This window comes from Paramisgurnus dabryanus, chromosome 21 (assembly GCF_030506205.2).
Source record: "Paramisgurnus dabryanus chromosome 21, PD_genome_1.1, whole genome shotgun sequence".
Taxonomy (NCBI): domain Eukaryota; kingdom Metazoa; phylum Chordata; class Actinopteri; order Cypriniformes; family Cobitidae; genus Paramisgurnus; species Paramisgurnus dabryanus.
The window spans coordinates 23,534,433-23,554,784 of NC_133357.1; the positions used below are offsets into that span (position 1 = coordinate 23,534,433).

The following is a 20,352-nucleotide window of genomic DNA, read 5'->3' on the forward strand; positions in this document are numbered from 1 at the left end:
GAGACGGCGAGCATGGATCACAACTGTGCAGAGAGGTTTGGACAGGCAAGAATTAAAGGATCTGTAGCAAACATTGTATACATACATTTTTCACAGTAACATTAGCTGTAATAGTTGATAAGTGTTAGATATGATTTATGAACGAAGATAATTTACTTCTCATTTATTTCCCTTGTTATCAGAAATAAACTACTGTAAAATGACTCTGTTGTTATTGATTCTGTGTGGAAAGCTACCAGAAGTTGCGTTTAGTCCACAAAAGCTGCTTGTTTATGTTAAAACCGTCTATATACTAGAATGATGTTAGTGGCTGGACTGACAGGTGATGTGACCTCTGACCTTTTGACAGATCTCCATGTGCTTCTTAAGGCCCGGGACGGTCTTGCGGGTGACAACAGAGCAGGTTGGACAAACCACCTCTCCTCTTTCAGAAATGGTGTTCTGCCATTGGGCTTCAGCAGGGGGCACTAAAGAGAGAAAGAGAGATAGAGAGATTTAATATTAAAGAAGAAGATTTAAAGGAATACTCTACTTTCATAAAACAATTCAGATAATTTACTCACCCGCATGTCATCCAAGATATTTATGTCTTTCTTTGTTCAGTCGAGAAGAAATAAAGTTTTTTGAGAAAAACATTTTATATAGTGGACTTTAGTGGATCTCAACAGTTTACAATTTAATTGCAGCTTCAAAGGGCTCTAAATAACTCCAACCATCTTATCTAGCAAATGATCATCATTTTCACCAACAAAAAAATATATATGTATACGCACTTTAAAAACCACAACTTTTCGTTTTGCACTAGCTGTGTGATGCGCCAGCACAACCTTACTTATTACGTTATCACATTGAAAAGGTGCACTTTACATATGTAAAATGCACACTTGAAGACCATTTTAAACAATAAACTGACATAAAGACATTCATATCATTCCCCATACAATGGAACAGCCTCATTCTCCACAATTGTAAACACTGGAGTGGTAGTTTCGCATGAGACATGCGTCACCTTTCGACGTGATTAAGTAATATGTAAGGTCACGCTGGCGCATTACAAGGATAATGCAAGACGAGAAGTTGTGGTTAAAAAGTACTTATTTTTTATTTTTCGGGTGGCGAAAATGATGATTGTTTACTAGATAAGACCTTTATGCCTCGGTTGGGATCGTTTAAAGTCTTTAGAAGCTGCATTGAAACTGTTGAGGTCAGGTGTGCCTCATAAGCCTTGAAAAGTGAAGCCTCTGGCTCTTTGATCGCCCCCTGGTGGCTGGCTGCAGTACAAGTCATAAACCCCGCCCTCTCCATTCAAACGAATGGGACTCTGCTCTAAATAAAAAAATTATTTACACTTCCAATAAAAGTTTACGAAATATGGTTTTGGTCCTTTCAAGTAGTTATTATCACGCTAATATATATTCAAGTGTTCATTATTGTGGTAAGTTTCATTTTAGCTTATAATTTAATGCTATAGAAACGGGGTGTGTCGTTATGATTGGTGTGGTTGAATTGGTCGCCCCAGCGTTTGGGCGGAAGTTTGATACCGCTGCTCCGCCTCTGGCTCCACGGACGATTCCTTCTGCGCATGCCTTGGCTCCAAACTGACGTTTTTACGTAACATGGCGGCGACCGTGGTCGGACATTTTTTGCTTCAATTCATTACAATGGTGGGAGGCGACGTCGCGTCGTCCATCTTTTTTACAGTCTATGGTTGAGGTCCACTAAAGTCTATATGTAGAAAAATTCTGAAATGTTTTCCTCAAAATAAAAAACTTATTTTCTTCTAGACTGAAGAAAGAAAAAAACATAAACATCTTGGTTGACATGGGGTTGAATAAATTATAAGAAATTATCATCTTTTTTATGAAAGTGGAATATTTCTTTCATTTTAATTAATATTTAATTTAGCAACATTTAATGTAGTACTTGTCTAGCCAGTTTGCACTATAACTCTTATTCCTACTTGTCAACATACAGTATAGCTTTGTAGATTATGCTTATTGTTCGCTCTTTAGACAAAGGGCCAGCTTTACTAAACAGGCAAATTAGCATAATTAAAAACGTCTATGGGAGTGGCAATTTCTACGTGTGATTTACTGACAAGGCACACGTTAAAGAACACAGCTCCATAAATCTGATTTCTATAATAAACCCTATACTAACTTGGTAGGTTACACTGGTTGAGACATGCTTTTTGGTGTTAAATAATAATACAAATATTAGTAAACTGATAAGGGCGAACTTTAGTAAATCATGTTGCGTAATTAAATAAAATATACTCTTACTATAATGATAGCTTCTGAAAGGGAAATTCCTACTCCGAGTTAACTCGTCAATAAAGGAGAAAACGCTTCCCTGCCAATGACGAGTTTTTCCGGCAATCTGTAATTCCGCTATTATCCACTAGTGCTGTGTTCAAAATATTGATACGACGATACATCGTCATGGACGCCTGAAGATGTGCGCATCGATACAGCACCTTCCGTATCGATTCGGATGCACTTTTGAAAGTAACGTGACGAATCGCTGTTGACCTGTGATACATATGAAGGACGCATGTCTGAACAAAAATGTCATTCAAAACTTGTATCGGGATAGGTATCCTATCGGGAAATTGTTGGTGATACACAGCCCTATTATCCACCAGGTGGCGCTCTTACCCAACTTGAACCCTTAAAAATGTATAAGTATTACCTTACGGCAAACAATTCAAACTCTGTGTATGTTTTGATCATCGATCTGAATCTGATCTATATCAAAAGTCCTTCACAAAAACTATTTTTTCAGCTTTTTTCTTTTTTTTTTCTTTCATTTGATATATATTTAAAGAAGAACATTTTCTGGAAGGCATTAAACTTTTGTGAAAATCATAAAAAATGCTCCCATTGGCTGGCAACTTTTGTTTTTAAAAATTCTGGTGGGGAAGAGGTTAAATTCTGTCCCATTTGCAAATCACTTTGGATGAAAGTGTCTGCAAAATGAATAAATGCTAATGTAAATATTTATTTAGCTTTATTGACTTATTTTAAACTACTCTCAAAATATACAAATAGACTCTCTTTGACATTACTGTAAATGATGTGTACATTGAAATGGTATCTGATGGGGTCTCTATGATGAAGATTGGCTTGTGATGTATGGATGATTTTATGACAGACCTGAGCTGATAGCAGCAGTTTCTTTTCTGGTAGCTGCTGGAACGGACTGCTTCCTTTGGGACTCTTCTGCGAACAAAGCTCCCTCCGCCCTCTTCATCCGGCCTGCTTTTAACTTCTCCTCCACTTTATTCATGCCTGTTCAACACACAACACACTACATTATGGAAAAAATAAGATCTCACAACATGAAGAAAAGAAGAAGTGAGAAACAGCTAATGTGCCATGCATTAAAAATAAATGTACTGTACCCCAATAAGTGGCACAAGTAACACTTTTCTAGTAGTGTTGTGGTCTGTTTTTGGTGCCATGTGTCTTGTACATGGACTATTGCAGCTTTAACAGGAAATGAAACACTTTTCTAATATACTTCCAGTATTAGTACCGACAGGGATAATTACCAGCAAAGGCCATAAGGTTTTTAGTTACTACCATACTGTTGAAATCTTATTGTAGGAAGTCTTTGTCTATCAGAGGCTAGGACTGAATACTGTAAGTCAAAGTTACTGTCATGGGCAATCCAGTAAAAGTAGAGACTTTGTATACTTTAGTTTCTCTAAATGTAAGATTTTCTCTAAATGTAAGAAGTTCTAAATGTCTAATGCCTGGCTCACACTACAGGATTTTTAAAATCCTGGCAGATTATGAAATCTGGTTGCAGCACACACATAAGGAGAATCTTGTCAGATATTCTTGTCTCAGGGCGCACTCACATTATCCAAACCAAACCGCGCTCGGGCGCGTTTGACCCCCAAAGCCTGGTTTGTTTGACTAGTGTGATCGCTTCGTTCCGCGCCCGGGCGCGGATTGTTTAATCGCGCCGCGGCCGGGTTGCAGAGGTGGGCCGGAGCGCGGTTCACTTGGGCTCAGGCGCGGAAGGCTGTGGTGTGAGCGCAATCGCGCCTGAGCGCGATTCAAAAGGTGAAGACGTCAGTTGCGCGACCACTCACCTTCATCTGCCTCCGTAAAAACCTTTTGATGCGCGCAGCGGGGTTACGTGAATGTCCGAGCTGCGCACGTGACAGATCAACTAAGCAATATGATGACATGTGAGAGGGCTGTCTGTAATCGCGTACCAAACGACTCCGAATAAAAAAACACAGACTTATCATTACGGTGGGTTCCAGTGTTAAGAGAGCGCTTTACTTCCTGCTTTTTCAAAACAATCGCATCTTAATGACGAAAGCGCGCCCGGACTCGGATCGATAAGAAGTACAGTGTGAGTGCGTGCACCTGGGGGAGTAGGGAGGGGTGGCAATCGCGCCCAGGTATGGTTTGGTTTGGTTGGAATAATGTGAGTGCGCCCTCAAATCTTAAACATGCTCACACTACAGGCAGGCCCGGATTAAGAATTCGGAGGCCCCTGGGCACAATGTCTTATATATATATATATATATATATATATATATATATATATATATATATATATATATATATATATTATATGGTTCTTTTTGTTAGAAACACCTCTACTTTTACAGGATTTACACTGACACATTACAGCCAGTGATTACTACCTGTAGGACAATATCAATACATTTAGATATTTTTGTTGCTATAGCAGGGACCTGCACAGGGGGCAGATGCTCAAGTGAAAAAAGGGCTCTTCTCTTAGGCCTAATTCTTTTTTTAACAAAAGATTAAATATATTGACACAACTTCCTTACCAGTTTATTTTAATTCCTTCACAAACACACACCCAACTGTTTCATACTCTACAGATTTCTACAAAATAATCAGTTCACACAAAGGGTTTATCACAAGAACAGAAGACAGCAAATGATACTGCCAACAATGTGCATGTTTTCTGTTCTACTAGTTTCAAATATATTTAGAATAAATGACTGCGCCAAGGAGAGGGTACAGTTTCACTAATAATGTGTTTGTTTATTTTGCACGTGGTAGTAAATCTTTTTAATTCTTTTGGTGTTAAAATAACACATCTTGACACTAAACTAAAAAAGGAGGGTTGCTGCTATATTGTTAATTTCACAGGAAAAATGCTGCAAAAATAGTGGGGAAAAACACTACAGATAGATATAAAGCAACTGAAACTGTTACAAAAAGTATTGAACTTTAAACTAAAATCTGTTACTATTGTCTTATCTACACTTTAGAAAACGTATTATGAGTCATGTTAGCAAGACAACAATTGCCTTTTAGGTAAATAGCTGTAAAACTGAGGTACTGGTAGTTAAGTCATTTGACCTCCACTGACCTCCCCACAAGTCAAGAAAAACACAGCTGGAATACGACCTGTGTGAAGAGCTCCTGCCTACTTGTCTGTCTGTTGGCGATGTTGCACTGTTCCACACAGATGCTGAGGAGGAAGGGCAAATACCACAAACTTTTCGCGTCTGTCTTTGTCTCGTGCGCGCGTTTCCGCGCAGATTCCTAAGCATACTCAACCAATTCAGGATAGATGAAGAAAAGTAATGGACTGTCTGATAAATCAACTGTGCACTGCTGCTTTTCTCACTCATTCTGAACTTAAACTATGAGGACTACTGCCACACACAGTCCGCTCGATTCAGAGTGGGATTATTTGCGCTTATAGTTAATCTAAATAATTAACAATTAGATTTTACATTTTATTTTCTCCCGTCGCTTGGGCCCGAACTGCGCGTGGGCCCTGGAGCACGTGCCCATAATGCCCATTGGATAATCTGGCCCTCACTACAGGATTTAAAAATCCTAGTGCATCACACACTACAGGATATTATTAAGATTATCTTGCCAGAGTAAGCACTTCATGTCACCTCAGGAGAAGAGGTTATAAAGGAATGAATATTATGACAAGTTTAATATGATATTGTCATATTGTCATAGAGATAGTCCTACTTTTGCATCATTTAAGAAGCAACTTAAAAGATGGCTTAATAATAATTATAAATGTGAACATTAGGTAAAAAGTTAGATAGATAGGTAGATCAAATTTATATTTAATAAGATGTATAGTATTCCCGTATTTAAAAAAAAAAAACTGTAACTATTAGTATTTTACATTGTTCAGGTGTTTTATCTGTTTTTAGTGTTATAGGTTTATAAATTGTTGTGTATGTTGTTTGTTTATTTTGAGTTTGTTTTTTATGTGTGGGACTACGGATGGAAATTAGCATTGTGCTAAATCCGGTGCATTTACGTCAATTCTTATTGTACGTTCATTAATATGCATTGTCCCATCTAAATAAATAAAATGAAATGAAATGAAATATATAGGCTGTAGTGTGAGCCAGGCATAAGCAAAAGTAATTTAATGCATAAATAAATATTTGGTAAATTTGTGCATTTGGCACACATGTTTGACACGAGATGACAGGTAAGCAACACATGTTTTCCCTGATAATTAATCCCCTGACCTGAAAGAGGAGCTGTAAAAATATATAGAGATAGTTTTTGGCACTTAAACTGCAAATATATATTCTTAAGGACATCAAAACCTAAAATATAACCCTAAAAAGCCTTGAAATATGGAACCTTATCCTCTATTGAAATGTGTGAAGGCTCGGACCTGTAAACTGTATTCCTTACGCCATAACTTAACAAGCGGATAGGTTCAAATCAACAGGAGATTCCCAACATCAAATAAAACGTATAAGTATGCGTTTGGTACCTTTTAAGCCGAACGTTCCTGAAATTGATGGCTGCTCCCCGGTGAACTTTTTTGGGGTTTTCTGCTTCCTCCCTGGCTCAAATGGAGAAGAACAACAACAAGAGGTCAAACATTTCAATAACATGGCACAGAATTACATGCAGGATTTGCTATCATGTAAATATATTTACAGCAGCCTAGATATTCTCGAAAGATATTCTCTATCCCCATCGCTGTATGAAACATAAAATTGCAGGTTACTTTGCACACTTATCTTTACGTTTGTTAAAAAACTATGTGAAATCTGTCCCGAGAACATATTATTATTGTATTTTATACATCATTATATTAAGCTACCGGAATCAGGGCAAAGTTGTAGTTTGTGAAGCTAATGTATGACAAACATTGCTTATTAATAAGACTCAGGGCACCCAAGGCAAGTAAGCACCTGCTGTTTCACATGTTGTTCCCTAATCTCCTGTATTTGTCATCTCTATGGAGAAACTGACATGGCGTTCATATAACATCTTCGTCGTGTGAGGTGAGAGGAGATATTTGTGAGTGTGTTAGCATTCAGACTTTGATTGTCAACTAATGTCACACGAACACAGCTGCTCCAGCACGATATCCTGCCTTTTTAGATGTAGACACATACCACGTGATTCAAGCCCCTGGCTCTGCTGTGAAACAACAAATGAAGGGTCCGTATACCCATAAATAGAGGCCTCACAGCACGAGCCCACCAACATCTCGACACATTGCATCTTTGCCAAGCAGAGACAGACACGGCGCTACCAGCCGCCAACCATTCTCTTACAAGCTGCTGCTTAAAGGGCCAGTACACACTTTCTGACAAATGTCAATATTGAGGGCACACCGGGACATGTTAATAAGGAGAGGAGTGGAAGAGATAAACATGGTATTCGTCCTGGGCTCATTTATTAGGTGGTTGGTGGGACTACTTTTTTAGGAGGAGAAATTCTTTGAGAATACAGTACATGTGCATAGATGTGGTAATACCTTGGTCTGTATCGTTTAATGTAAAAATAGTAATAATCTCATTGTGTAGCAATCTTACTGTGCTTCATTCTTTCTGGATCCTCTTCGGGAAAGGGTGGAGGTAGACTATCTTCCTCGCTGTCACTGCCCCCAGTGTCTACAGACGTCCCCTGATGCTGTCTCCTCTCTGACCTTTGGGGGGCGCACTCCCCATTCTGTGAGTGCTGAGATATCTCCTTGGTCTTCTTCACCTTGAAAAATACAGGCGACGGAGGGCTGTTCTCTGTGGGCCTTAGGGGAACGCAGGGAATACGGGCTGTTAAGTCAATCCACGGAGGACTGGTACCATAGTAATACAAGAAGACATCATGTGGAACTTAATAATCACAGTGGAAAACAAATCATGTCCTGAAGCAATCCCTTGTTATTTTAGTTTCTGAGATAATCGTGTATTTTGAGATTTAAATTCTGTCCTGAATCATAAATGCTGACATTTCAAACCTTTTTTTGGCATTCCCCTTCATAGGGCTTTTTTGCTGTTTGGGTTCAGACTTTAGATCGGGTTTGGTCTCCATGGTGACCCTTTCTGGGTGGTTCCACAGTTTGTGCTTTTGAAGACGCACTTTAGTGGCAAACACAGCCTCACAGTACGGGCATCCGTGACTCAGCTTCTCTGCTATGGTTGCCTGAATGACACACACAGGAAATGTTTATAAAACATGACAGATGGGACATATTGTATGTAGTGTTGCATTTGAAGCCTGGCTTGCAGACAGCAATGTGCATGAAACCATATTGATGTATTTACATTATTATTAAAATGATTTATCCACAGTACGGAGAGCAGGGGCGAAAGTAACATTTTCAGAAAACGCTAATGTTTTAGACAGAGATATATTTTTGTTGTGGTCAATAACTCACAAGTGTGGTCTATTAATACAAGGTGGAATTTTGGACAAATGTAAAACGTCTTCAGTAAAATTTCACTTTGAACATAAGTAGCGCATTGTTGCTTTTTAGCCTGTCACACTAAAGTAACACACAGGTGGGTCAAAAGTAACACAACAGAACAAGATAGATTTTTGTGTTACACCTGTTTTAGTAAATATACATGACAATGACCTCGTTAATATGTAACTGCAAACATATTATTAGGGCCCGAGCACACCGGGGTGTGAGGACCCTATTGTTTTTGCTCCGTTTATTATTATTATTATTATTATTATGCTCGAAATCTCATGAAATTTTGCACACGCGTCAGAAGTGGCGAAAATTTACATGTGGTATAGGCGCCAGAAGTGGGCGTGTAGAAATGGCTCGATAGCGCCACCTGCAAAATTTCAAGAAAACACTCCCCCCGCAACAAAAAACGTACAGATACGAAATTTGGTAGGGTCATCTATCACCCCAAGCCCTACAAAAAAGTCTCTTGGAGCGAAGCTCTAAACCCCACAGGAAATCGGACATTTTTAATTTTTTCGTGCAAATTTTGTCATTTCCAGGCTTCATACTTTAACGAACTCCTCCTAGAGATGTTAAATTGCAGAGATCTTGACTTTTCGTTGGAGGGTGTGTCCGTGGGGGCCTGACAAATTTCGGGGTTTTCGCATGAAACAGGAAGTTGTTCTAACTCAGGCATACAATGTCCAACCTGCCCCACGCTTCACATGTTTGATAAGGGTCTTGGCCTGAACACATTTCAATGCCAATATTCAGCTTCAGTCATAGCGCCAGCTAGAGGTAGCAGGAAATACCATATTTTGCGCAGTGATTTACTGCTCTTAGAGATTTAATCAAATCATCATCATATCTGGTCAGACTGATCTTAAGCCCTTTGCGATAATAAATTGCGAAGATCTTGACTTTTTGTTAAAGGGCATGTCTGTGGCAGCCTGGCAAAGTGTGATGTTTTGCCATGAAACAGGAAGCTGTTGTAATTCAGGCATACATTGTCCCATCTGCCCCCGACTTCACACGTTTGATAAGGGTCCTGGCCTGAAAACGTCAATATAACAATAATCAGGTACAGTCATAGCGCCACCTGCTGCACACAGCCGGTGTGAAACATACATTTTCCTTTGAAAACCACCTATATTTACCCACTTTAATTCATGTCCCCCTGGTTCACTGCTTTGCTCTGCTTGCAGCTTTAATGTCATTTATCTTTGCAAAAAATTTGTACATTACATTTTCATTTTAAATTTCAGTTTTATCAAATGTTTCAAAAGCAACCCGACAGTACAAACTTGAGTTGTTGAGAATAGTTTTTTTTTCAACAGTACGAACTATATAAAAATTCAATTAAATCAAATTAGAATAATATAAATGTTCGACATACTGCAGCAGTATTAGCAGCGGGAAAATGTAACGAGTGTTACTTTCATCACAACATGAACTCCTGACAACCGATTTACTTTTATTTTGAAAAACTCTGAGAAGTGAAACTTCAGTATGTGTTAGAGCACTAAATAACCTGTAGATTAATCAGTACTGATTGAAACACATGAAACCAGAAACACAACGCGTTATAATGAAAAAATAGGGTGATTCAAGACCTTCTTAGAAATAACACATTAAAATTGTGTTTAATTAATTTAAAATACCTCATTAAGGGCAATAAGTGTATATATTAAATTAGTCTAACACAAAATGAATATGTACTATAATTTATTGATTTCTTTTAATTGCATTAACACAACTAGTTTGAGTTTAGGTTCTGGAAAAAGAATACCCTTTTTTTTATCTCAACCTAATTTTATCATGTTCAGTCCGACGTGCAAATGTCAGACGAATATGTATCTGTATTGTCTACTTTTGTTGAAATTCTGTAACCTGTGAAGCGTCCTTGAGCTTGGGAAAGGCGCTATAAAAATTAAACATATTATTATTATTAATCATTTTATGTTGGGACAACATGAATGATTTGTGTTGCTATTACTAACTGGGCCGTGGATCTGTTTTTCCCAGCATGCTTTGCATACAACTGCTTTTGGAGAGTAATTTTTTTAATTAAGTGTTATTTTATGCATTTTTAGGTAAAGAGAAAGACTTAATAGTGTTTAATGTCCATTTATCTTATTGATTTAGAAGCGTTTGTGTTATATTTTTTCAAATAGTTTGGTTACCACCGTGCACAAGAGTGGCGCTTGTGGTTAAGTTGTGGATGTGACGTATTTCTCTCAATGAGCACTAACTGTGTTAACGCCTGTTTGGAGATCAGTCTCTTCTCACATGCTCATCCAAACTATCATATGTTATTATTATTATTAGCATGTTAACATGTGCTCATGATAATGAGTATGATATAAAAATGTTTTATATAAAATAACTGAATTGAGTTATTCAGATTACACTACATTGAGTTATTGAAATTACATTACATTGAGTTATTCAAACTACACTAAATTGAGTTATTTAGACTACACTAAATTGAGTTGAAGCAACTACACTTAATTGAGTACTGCCATCTACTTTAAAGAGTTGGACAAACTCAATATATATTAATATTGTGTAAAACAAAAGTTTTTTATGAGTTAGGGGTACACATTCATATTGGATGGAAATCCTGCTCACAATTTAATTGAGTTAATCCAATTAATAATTTTTTTGAGTGGACACGTGCCATTCCCGGATGCGTCCTGGCCAGGATTTCGGTGCGTCTTCCGGAAGTCGTATTTGTTGACCCCATATGCCATTCGCGCCAAACATAAGACATACAATCATAGTTGCATTCTTACCTTAAAATGTAACGGTTGCTTTTCTGTAATAATAAAAATAATCCTCTATGACGTATGCGGTCAACAAATATGACTTCCGGAAGACGCACCCGAAATACTGGCCAGGACGCGACCTATGGTCACCCTAAAAAATACCACTTTAGGAATTTACTTATCATGATCAAAAACAGCTTTATGGACCTACGCACCCAACATGGGTGTTGAAATAATGCGATATTTGTCAGAAATTAATTTTTCAAAACATTTGTTTAACCTGCACATCACCAAGTCAGTTGTGCACAACACAAAAGCAAATTGTCATTGTTTTAGACAAATTGCAGATGCTTTGGTACAATCATGCAGATGTTTATGTACAATTTTCTGCTGTTTGCCATTTTGATGGGACATTGACCTAATTATTTTTTTTAAACAAGTTACAGGCTTTTGCAAAAAATCCATGATGTTGTGCAGTTTGTACAATTTTAAGAATGATTTGAGAAATGCTGCAAAGCGACTGAGAAAAGCTGTAACTTGTGACTAGCTTTGTTGTTTTGCTTTCTGCTCCGTGCCTCCGCATTCATCATACGTCACTACGTACACTACGCACACTACGGGCACTACGCACACTACGGGCACTACGCTGATACTCTCTCCTGAATGCAGATGAGTCCAAGATGGCGTCGTTAGCAAGCTATTTTAGTTTGTAAAGTTTTAAATATACATTTTTATCTTACAAAATCACATCAATTACTATTAGAAGACATTTATTTATCCTCCTGATGCCGTTTGGATTACTTTTGTGAAGGATGAATGCAGATTCTTTGAGTTTGAAAAAAGAAGACCCCTTATTAAACCGTTTAAAAGCTTAAAAGAGCCAGGATATTTTCTGAAATAACTTAAAATGTGTTTGTCTAAAATATTGAGGGTGAGTAAATCATGGAGTAATTTTCATTCTTTTGCGAACTATCGCTTTAAGCTGGGTTTTAACAGACTGGGTCAGAAATGTTGAGTTTTGCACATTCATGTTAGTTGTTTTTGTTGGGTGTAAATGTGATTTAGTGAGTAAGAATATTTCGTTTGGATTCTTGAGTTTACCCCTTGGCATCTCTGATAATGATATTTAAGTCCATAAATACTGGGGAACTCCAGCCAGCACCCTGTGCTCGGACATTTTACCCTGGAACGACTTTTAAACTCCTCTTTCCACTGAACCATCATATGAGCCTGCAGCAGGACAAACACAAAGACACAGTCATTAGAAACTATTAGTAATCAATTTTACACACACCCGCCACAACTCTTCATGAGATGTTTTCCCTTCAAGCACAACAGTTGGATATAATTTGGAAAGTCCCCTTTTTATTTAATGGCAAAACATTTCAAAATCCCACACTAGTGTAGTTTCATTCCATTAGTATCAGGCAAAACACAGTCATACAATGTTGCTTTAAGGGATCGTTATAGTCGTGCGTAGGTCCTACGGCATAGCTGCGACGGCGTAGGTTTCGCGTCGGTTTTCATTTATACTTTTGCGTCGTCCTCCACATCGACGTGCAAACACACACGCAAACAGCTGGTAGGCAGTATCCACGCGTGTAACCACAGTAGCAGCACGACCGTCAGAGAAGAAGAAGCTTGGCAAGTTAACCCACAAACGAAGAAGAAATAGCAACTTGTTGTGTATAATTTGAGAAGACCAGCAATGATGGAAGTAAATAAACAGCGACTTTTGTTGCAGTTTGAGTTAAATCACTCCTCAACTTGGCTCATCTTTGTTTTCACCGTCACAAACGGAAATACCTATGACGCAGTTTTTTTACCTGACGGGAGGGGTTCTGGTGGACCAATCACAGCGCTTGCGGTCCGCGTAGATCTAACGCGCTGTTAAATTTTTTGTGAGGTGCGCGTCAGGCTACGCAGAGCTACGCACAGGCTACGGATAGCCTACGCAACCTACGCACAACTTTAAATCGCCCTTTACTCACAGGTATATTGCGCAGTTCCTGCGTCTCCACACGGGGGCGCCCTTTCTTCTTGGCCTCTGACTTCTCATTACAGGAGGAACCTGTAAAATAACATTTATAGTTGTGAAACAAAATTCCCAGTAGATCTTACTTAGACAATGTAATTTATTTCTAAGCGAAACAAGAAAACTGTCGGATGAGATTTAGGAATTTCAGGAATTCATTGAACTATGATGGGATATCCACTCCAGAGTTTGAGGGCCATCATGAAACATTTGTCTAAGGCCACATGTACCCGCTGCTGGACAAAATGAGTAGGATGATGAAACCGAAGGTCAATTTTACCCTAAAGAGCATCCATCCTTTCCTTATAACCAATATATCAGAGAAAATTTGCTGAAAACATATTCATCAATGTCAACATTGGTGGAACACAAAAGGAAAACTTGACTTAGCTTTTGCGAACTCCTGATCTTATCGACTCCTCCCTAAAATGCCTTGATTTTATTAAAGATGACCCATAAACTTTATTTCATATGCGTGATTGGCTCAACACCTAACAACACTGCATCTCTCCATATGTTCAAGACGTGCCCTCGGGGACTTTAGTGAAGCCGAACGAACATTTAGAGGCAGTCAATTACGGATGCATATTGCCTGCAAATGAGAAGCACTGCTTATTTGATCTCAGGGGAATGGGATGTGATAGCATGTGTTGGTTTTTGGGTTAACAGAGGTCACAGAAGGTCGCAGCACATTTATACGAACGGTGGCAAGGTCATTCTTTGAGCAAACTGCAGCTAATTACATACTAATAATCCATAGGGGTTTGCTGGCTTACGGCTGCTAAGCAACTTTAATAATAAGGACACCTACATAGTGGCTTCAGACAAATTGTGTGCAGCGAGCATCTGTGTGTGTGTGTGTGTGTGTGTGTGTGTGTGTGTGTGTGTGTGTAAATGAAAGTGACTGTGGATAAAGACTCTTTACAGAGCAGAGTAAATCAACTATTAATCTGCCGTGTCTTTGACACAGCACTAGGTGGACACGCTCCCTTTAAAGAGATAGTTCACCCAAAAATGAAAATTCTGTCATCATTTACTTACTCTCATGTTGTTAAAACCCTGTATAAGTTTCAAAGAGAGGATCTAGGGCCACGTCTTGCTGAAAGGACCCTGTATAAGTTTCTTTGATCTGATGAACACGAAGGAAGATATTTTGAGGAATGTTTGTATCTAAACCGATCAGAGACCCCATTGGCAAAGTAGGAGAAAAAATACTATCGGTTTGGTTTATTACTGCAATTACTGAACCTAAACCTAAGAGCCTGATAAAAATGCTAATTTACAGGAAAACATGTTAGACTCAAATAGATCTGAACTCTTCATATACACAGTTTCATCGGACACACGCGCATTGTCTGGGTTATGCACCTGAACTGAAGTGAATTTCCGGCCGGTATTAATTTATCGTTTGGCTAGTGGCTAAACTGATCTCTGAAACAAATACCTTTTGGAAAATAAAATAGTTTGGCTTGCTAAAGATGAGGGGAGCGGTGAGAATGGATCACAAATGTGCGGAGAGGTTTGGCCAGCGAAGAATTCAAGGATCTGAAGCTAACGTTGTATATATTCATTTTACATAGTAACATTAACTCAGCATAATAGTTGATACACATTAAATGTGATATATGAACGAAGATCATTTACCTGTCATTTAATTCCCTTGTTATCAGACATAAAGTACTGTAAAAAGTTGTAATTGATTCATTGTGGAAGTTTACAGGAAGTTGTGTTTAGTCCACAAAAGCCGTTTCCCATTTAATAAAATATACTGTTGCTAAAAGGCCTAAATAAATATTTGATAATCACTACACAAAAAAATGTAGTAGTATTTACTAAAGCAATAATCCCCAAGAAGCAGTGTGTTACCAGTGCACTGCGCTTTGCGTCGTGCCTAACAACGCCCCTTAGCTGTTATAAAATGCACAGTAACCCCACTGCTTCGCGGGGCTTATTGCTTTTATAAAATGGTTACTTTATATGCATAGCAGGATTTCATAAAACAAAACACAAATAAGTTATAATTATATTAGTACAAATATTACTCTTCCGCCAAACAAAGTAGTTCCTCAGAATCAAGTGTGACTGAAACAGAGCGCAGTTCACAACCAACACAGATGCAGCAAAGACACAATGAAAATATGATTTAAGACTTTAGGGTGTATTTTCATAAATCAACATTCATCTAAAATATACATTAACATTTATATCGTGCAACTGTTGATGTGATGATCAAATATGCTTGGAAGATTGCTTAACTAAAAATTTTTTTAAATTGCCACCCAATTTTAGTTTAATGGCTTCCAGAAATATTATCTTCTTTAAATAAAGATAAAATATTAAATGAAAGAACAGATGCTCCGCTTTCAAAAATACCTTCATTTGTTCTCTTATCACCTCTTAAATTTTCAGCTAAAAGCTGAGGTTAACTCCATTTTTATGAAGAACTTTTGTAAGAGATCAGATTCAGAGCCATGACGGTGTTTTTAGTGTTGAGTGAATGCGTCAGTGTTTAAGTTGGGTAAGATCGCCACCTAGTGGATAAGAGCGGAAATATGAATTTGAGCTTAAAGAACTCCTCAGAAAAAAGCGTTTTCTCTTTATTGACGAAATGACAATATTTATTGACATTTATCTGGATATCGCCATAATTGTGTAATTGTAGACAAACTAAAAATATGATTAAAGACTGTGGTGTTTATTTTTATAAATCAGTACGCAGCAACAGTGGCGCAGTGATACTTCTGTAATGCGGTCTGAACCGTGGGTTTACCGGGGTATTTGATCATGGCTTAGAACGCGTTTCAACCAATCAGAATGAAGGACCAGAACTGCCCGTTTTATAATCTGCTTTGAATTGTTCCATGACACAATGGACATATTGTGGTTTGCGTGTACATTTTCTACTTGCAGTCCATTTTTGAAAGGCACTAGAGCTTGACCAACATGCTTTTCCAACAGTCTAACTGTACATTCACACGGGCACCGACTTCGGAAGCTCAGGCCGCCCGGTCAAGGACGCTTGTCAAAAGTAAGGGGACGCTTTGGCCACTCTGAAGTCTGTTTTCTCATAGCTCACTACCATAAAGTTGAGCTTCTTTTTTTCAATTGTGAAGGCTCAAAGGGACTTTCCTGTGTTTTTGACCCAATTGTTTCTGTAACTCAATTAGTAAAGCATTGTATTAGCAGTGCAAAGGTCAATAGTTTGAATACACGTATAGGCCTTTCTAAAAAGATGCTATGGATAAAAATGACGACCCAATACATTAACTTAAATTTTTTATACATTTACATCAGTACATGTTATCCCTGGATCGAACCTATCACCTTTGTATTGCTAATGCTAAGTGCTAATGCTTTATCAAGTGAGCTATAGTAAATTGAACTGTCATTGTATGTTAAAGAGCTATGTAACAATTCTTCAAAATATTTCCATAGGTCATAAAAGTAATATGGGGTACAGTACATAACTGAATTTTGATTAATTTAACCATGCATCTCTCTCTCTCTCTCTCTCTCTCTCTCTGGGTATGGAGGGCAGGCGGTGTCACTGGCATTCTCCTTTCTCACACAATTAGCTGTGTCCTCCATCTCACCAGCCCTCCACAGAAGGACATGGGAGGGGTAGAGAATGCTGGGAGAGTGAAGAGGAGGGGGAGGAAGAGTAGGCCTGCAACCAGACAACGTGCTAATTACATGTCACAGAGTCCCTGATATCAGCCCTTTTTTATGTCTGAGCTGTAACAGTGGCTTGGCTTGCTCTTTTTCTCTCTTCCTCCCACTGATGACCTTATTCACTGTGGTTGGTAGAGCAGGTTGGGCTGCAAACCAAACCCAGACACTATTGAGGACCAAAAGCATGATCTTAGTAGATATTGTGTGTGATATTGTTTGCAGTTATATCTTGTCCTACAAATGTTTTACTCTAAAATGTCACATTACTCAAATTGAAAAACATGATGCTAAAATACTTACAATATGCAGTTTAATACAGCTACATAAGCATAGTGTGTAAACTTTCTGAAAACTCTAGTTTAAATAAAATATTGCTTTGCAATTTTGGCTCAACCAATAGTATAGTTTGAGGCAGGACTATCGATTTGTCTGACCAATGATTGCTCTGAAAACCTCAGGAAAAACATTAGGTTTGTTCGACTTTATGCAAGAACAACATGCGGATGACATCAAAGTACTGCTAGAGTGATTCGAGAAATCGTACGAAGGAGTCTGCCTTTAAATTGCCCTCGCAGTACTTTGATGTCATCAGGGTGTGGATTTTGCAGCGCTGTGTGACACACGTTACCTTAAATCCAGTTAAACTTGCTTTTTTATGTTATGTTTCCACAAATTGTGATTTAGCTGTTTGCTAGTTCTCTTGCAAAAACAGCACAACCTCAGCACAAGAAGACTGAAAATGAAATGTTGCAAGATGCTGAAATGTTTAAAGATGCTGCCGTTATTAGGCCTATTTTAGTCTGTCAAAAAGCTTTTTATAGGTTCAGTCTGAGCCACTTCAACCCACTCAAGTACAGGTGGGCTATTAAAGGACCCATATTATCCAAAATCCACTATTACAAGGTACATATACATTACAAGAACATAAATATGTGTTGGCAGTGTGTGAGGGCACAGTAAACAAACTGGGGACAATCACGCTGGGGCACGGTTTGGTTTGGTTATCCCTAATGTGAGTGCGCCCTGAAAGAATCCACCAATTCTCTTGTTAATGTGATGTCATACTAACCGCCATGCCTGCCGCCATATTTGTGTCCAACTCGGCAGTGAACACAGAATATCAATGCACTAAATGGTCACATTTATTAGTGTAATTGAGAGCTTACCAGAGACAAAATACTGATTTTACAATGTGTAGTTAGATGTCGGCTGTCAGTCAGTCCCTCCAGTTGTTCGCGATCGCGGAAGAGCGCAAAATCAACAAAATGCCGAATTTTTGGGATCCTGCATTATTTGTCATATTATGTATTAAATATTTCCGGAAATTAAAAATGTCTCATAAAAATAGTAATATATCTGTCATTATAAATACAGTAGACAACTTGGTGAATATTTTTGGCTTTAATTTACTAACGCGAATGAACAATATCATAGCACACTGTGTTATCATAACAGCCCTGCACCCCACAGTTAACAGGGAATCACATCTTCTGAATACACATAAAACCATTATCTCTACTATATTTCTGAGTGTAATGGTAAGTTATAATGCATTATTTTCATGACGATACACACATGAAAAGTCCTTGTGATGAAACCTGCTTGGCGCACCTGCTGTCTCATATGCAAGGATCTGGTAAAGCAATATCATAATGTATTACAATTTATTGTTTTGTAATCCTTAAAATAAGTTGCTGGGACACAAAAGAAAGTCTGCTGTCCATAACATCTCAACGGGAACAAACGTGCACATGCAGAGCCGTGATCTTGATGTATGGTACTAAAAACAGAAACGTTTTTCGAGTACAGACAACAACATTGTTGAAATGATCCCTGTGACAACTCTGTATTATGCATGACGTTTTTTTTTTTCAATAACTATGCGCTGCTTTAAAACTTGTTTTCAAAAGTTTGCATTTCCGTGCCCCCAGAACACTGTTGTTGTGTAAATAAATTACCAAAATAGACAAAAATTAAAATTGGTGTCTTGTAAACAGTCCCACAGAGCAAGCTGAGAGGAAATGACCCCATTACCCAGAATCCTTTGTGCTACATACTAAACTGTTTTTTACGTTACTTTTTACTTTTATTTTACTTTACTTTACTACAATGACTCTTTTAAGTTATATTTTGGGATTTTTGCTTTTATTTTGAAATAATAGCAGAGAGAGACAGAACGCAATAGAGGTGGAGATAGGGACAAACTGGGACAAAATTTATGTTCCTGAAGCAAGTTTCCTTGGCAATGACACAGATTGTACACATTTTCTTTTTTTCAGTATATGTGCTTCCTGGGAATTAACCCACAACTTTTGGGCATAAATTTGATGTGAAATGCACAAATAACAGTGTTCCCTACAGGGTTATTTTCATAAACTATAACCCAAACTACGACAAAAACAACTGATTGAACATTTTTGTAAACAGAAATAAAATAATATAAAAAATAAAACCTGAAAAAATAAAACTAAACTAACATCTGCGTTTAAAAAGGTTTTTGTTATCAAAAAGCTGTCATTCCACTGCAAAAAAAAAAAAAAAAAAACGCTTTCCCGAAAAAACGTTTCGGGAAACAGCGCTTCACGCAAGTAAGATTGGCTAAATTAGGTTGCGACTTGTCTTTAATACAGGAAAAGCCTACGACAGAGTTTACTTGCTTTTATTAAAATTAATTTTACTCTTAAAAAGGTAGGTTTCAAAAAGATAATATATCGTCAGTTGTGTAAAATATGGTGTTCAGACAGACATGAACATATCATTTTTGCAGTCAAGTTAGATAGCATTGGCTAAATAAATAGTCACTTTTGTAACTATCTAACTGCAATCACTGCAAAGTTGCCTAAACAACAGAGACAAAATTCAATTACTAATGTAATAAAGAGTGTGTTTTTTATTTATTACCATTCAAAAACCACAGATTGTTAAAAATACAAACGCATTAATAGGTCATTTTTAGGTATCTGTATGCATTTATTCAGCGTGTTTAGCTACAGTAAGTTTGCGTCTCATTTGTTATCTACACTTATTACACGGCTCTCTGGAATGCTTGATTCTGATTGGTCAGTTGAGACATTTGCAGGTTCGTTCCTTTCAAATAATAACCGCTCCAAAGTACGCATAGCCGGTACTACTTGTACGATTAAAATCACTCCGCGCCAATAAAGATTACTGTTTGGAGCCATCTTGTGACAA

At 37.9% G+C, this 20,352-nt stretch overlaps 1 protein-coding gene across 3 annotated transcripts in view; it reads right to left on the minus strand.

Annotated features, from left to right (window-relative positions):
* Positions 1–20,352, minus strand: part of znf512b (zinc finger protein 512B) — an 86,313-nt gene that overhangs the window by 23,137 nt on the left and 42,824 nt on the right. For 2 of the 3 annotated variants that reach the window (XM_065286323.2, XM_065286320.2), the window contains exons 3-9: positions 13,445–13,524; positions 12,555–12,683; positions 8,245–8,429; positions 7,823–8,034; positions 6,766–6,837; positions 3,156–3,290; positions 340–467 (exon numbers count right to left, since the gene is read on the minus strand). In XM_065286323.2, coding sequence (XP_065142395.1) covers positions 340–467; positions 3,156–3,290; positions 6,766–6,837; positions 7,823–8,034; positions 8,245–8,429; positions 12,555–12,683; positions 13,445–13,524 — 941 coding nt within the window. The remainder of the gene's footprint in view (positions 1–339; positions 468–3,155; positions 3,291–6,765; positions 6,838–7,822; positions 8,035–8,244; positions 8,430–12,554; positions 12,684–13,444; positions 13,525–20,352) is intronic. The other variant, XM_065286321.2, reaches the window with a different exon arrangement.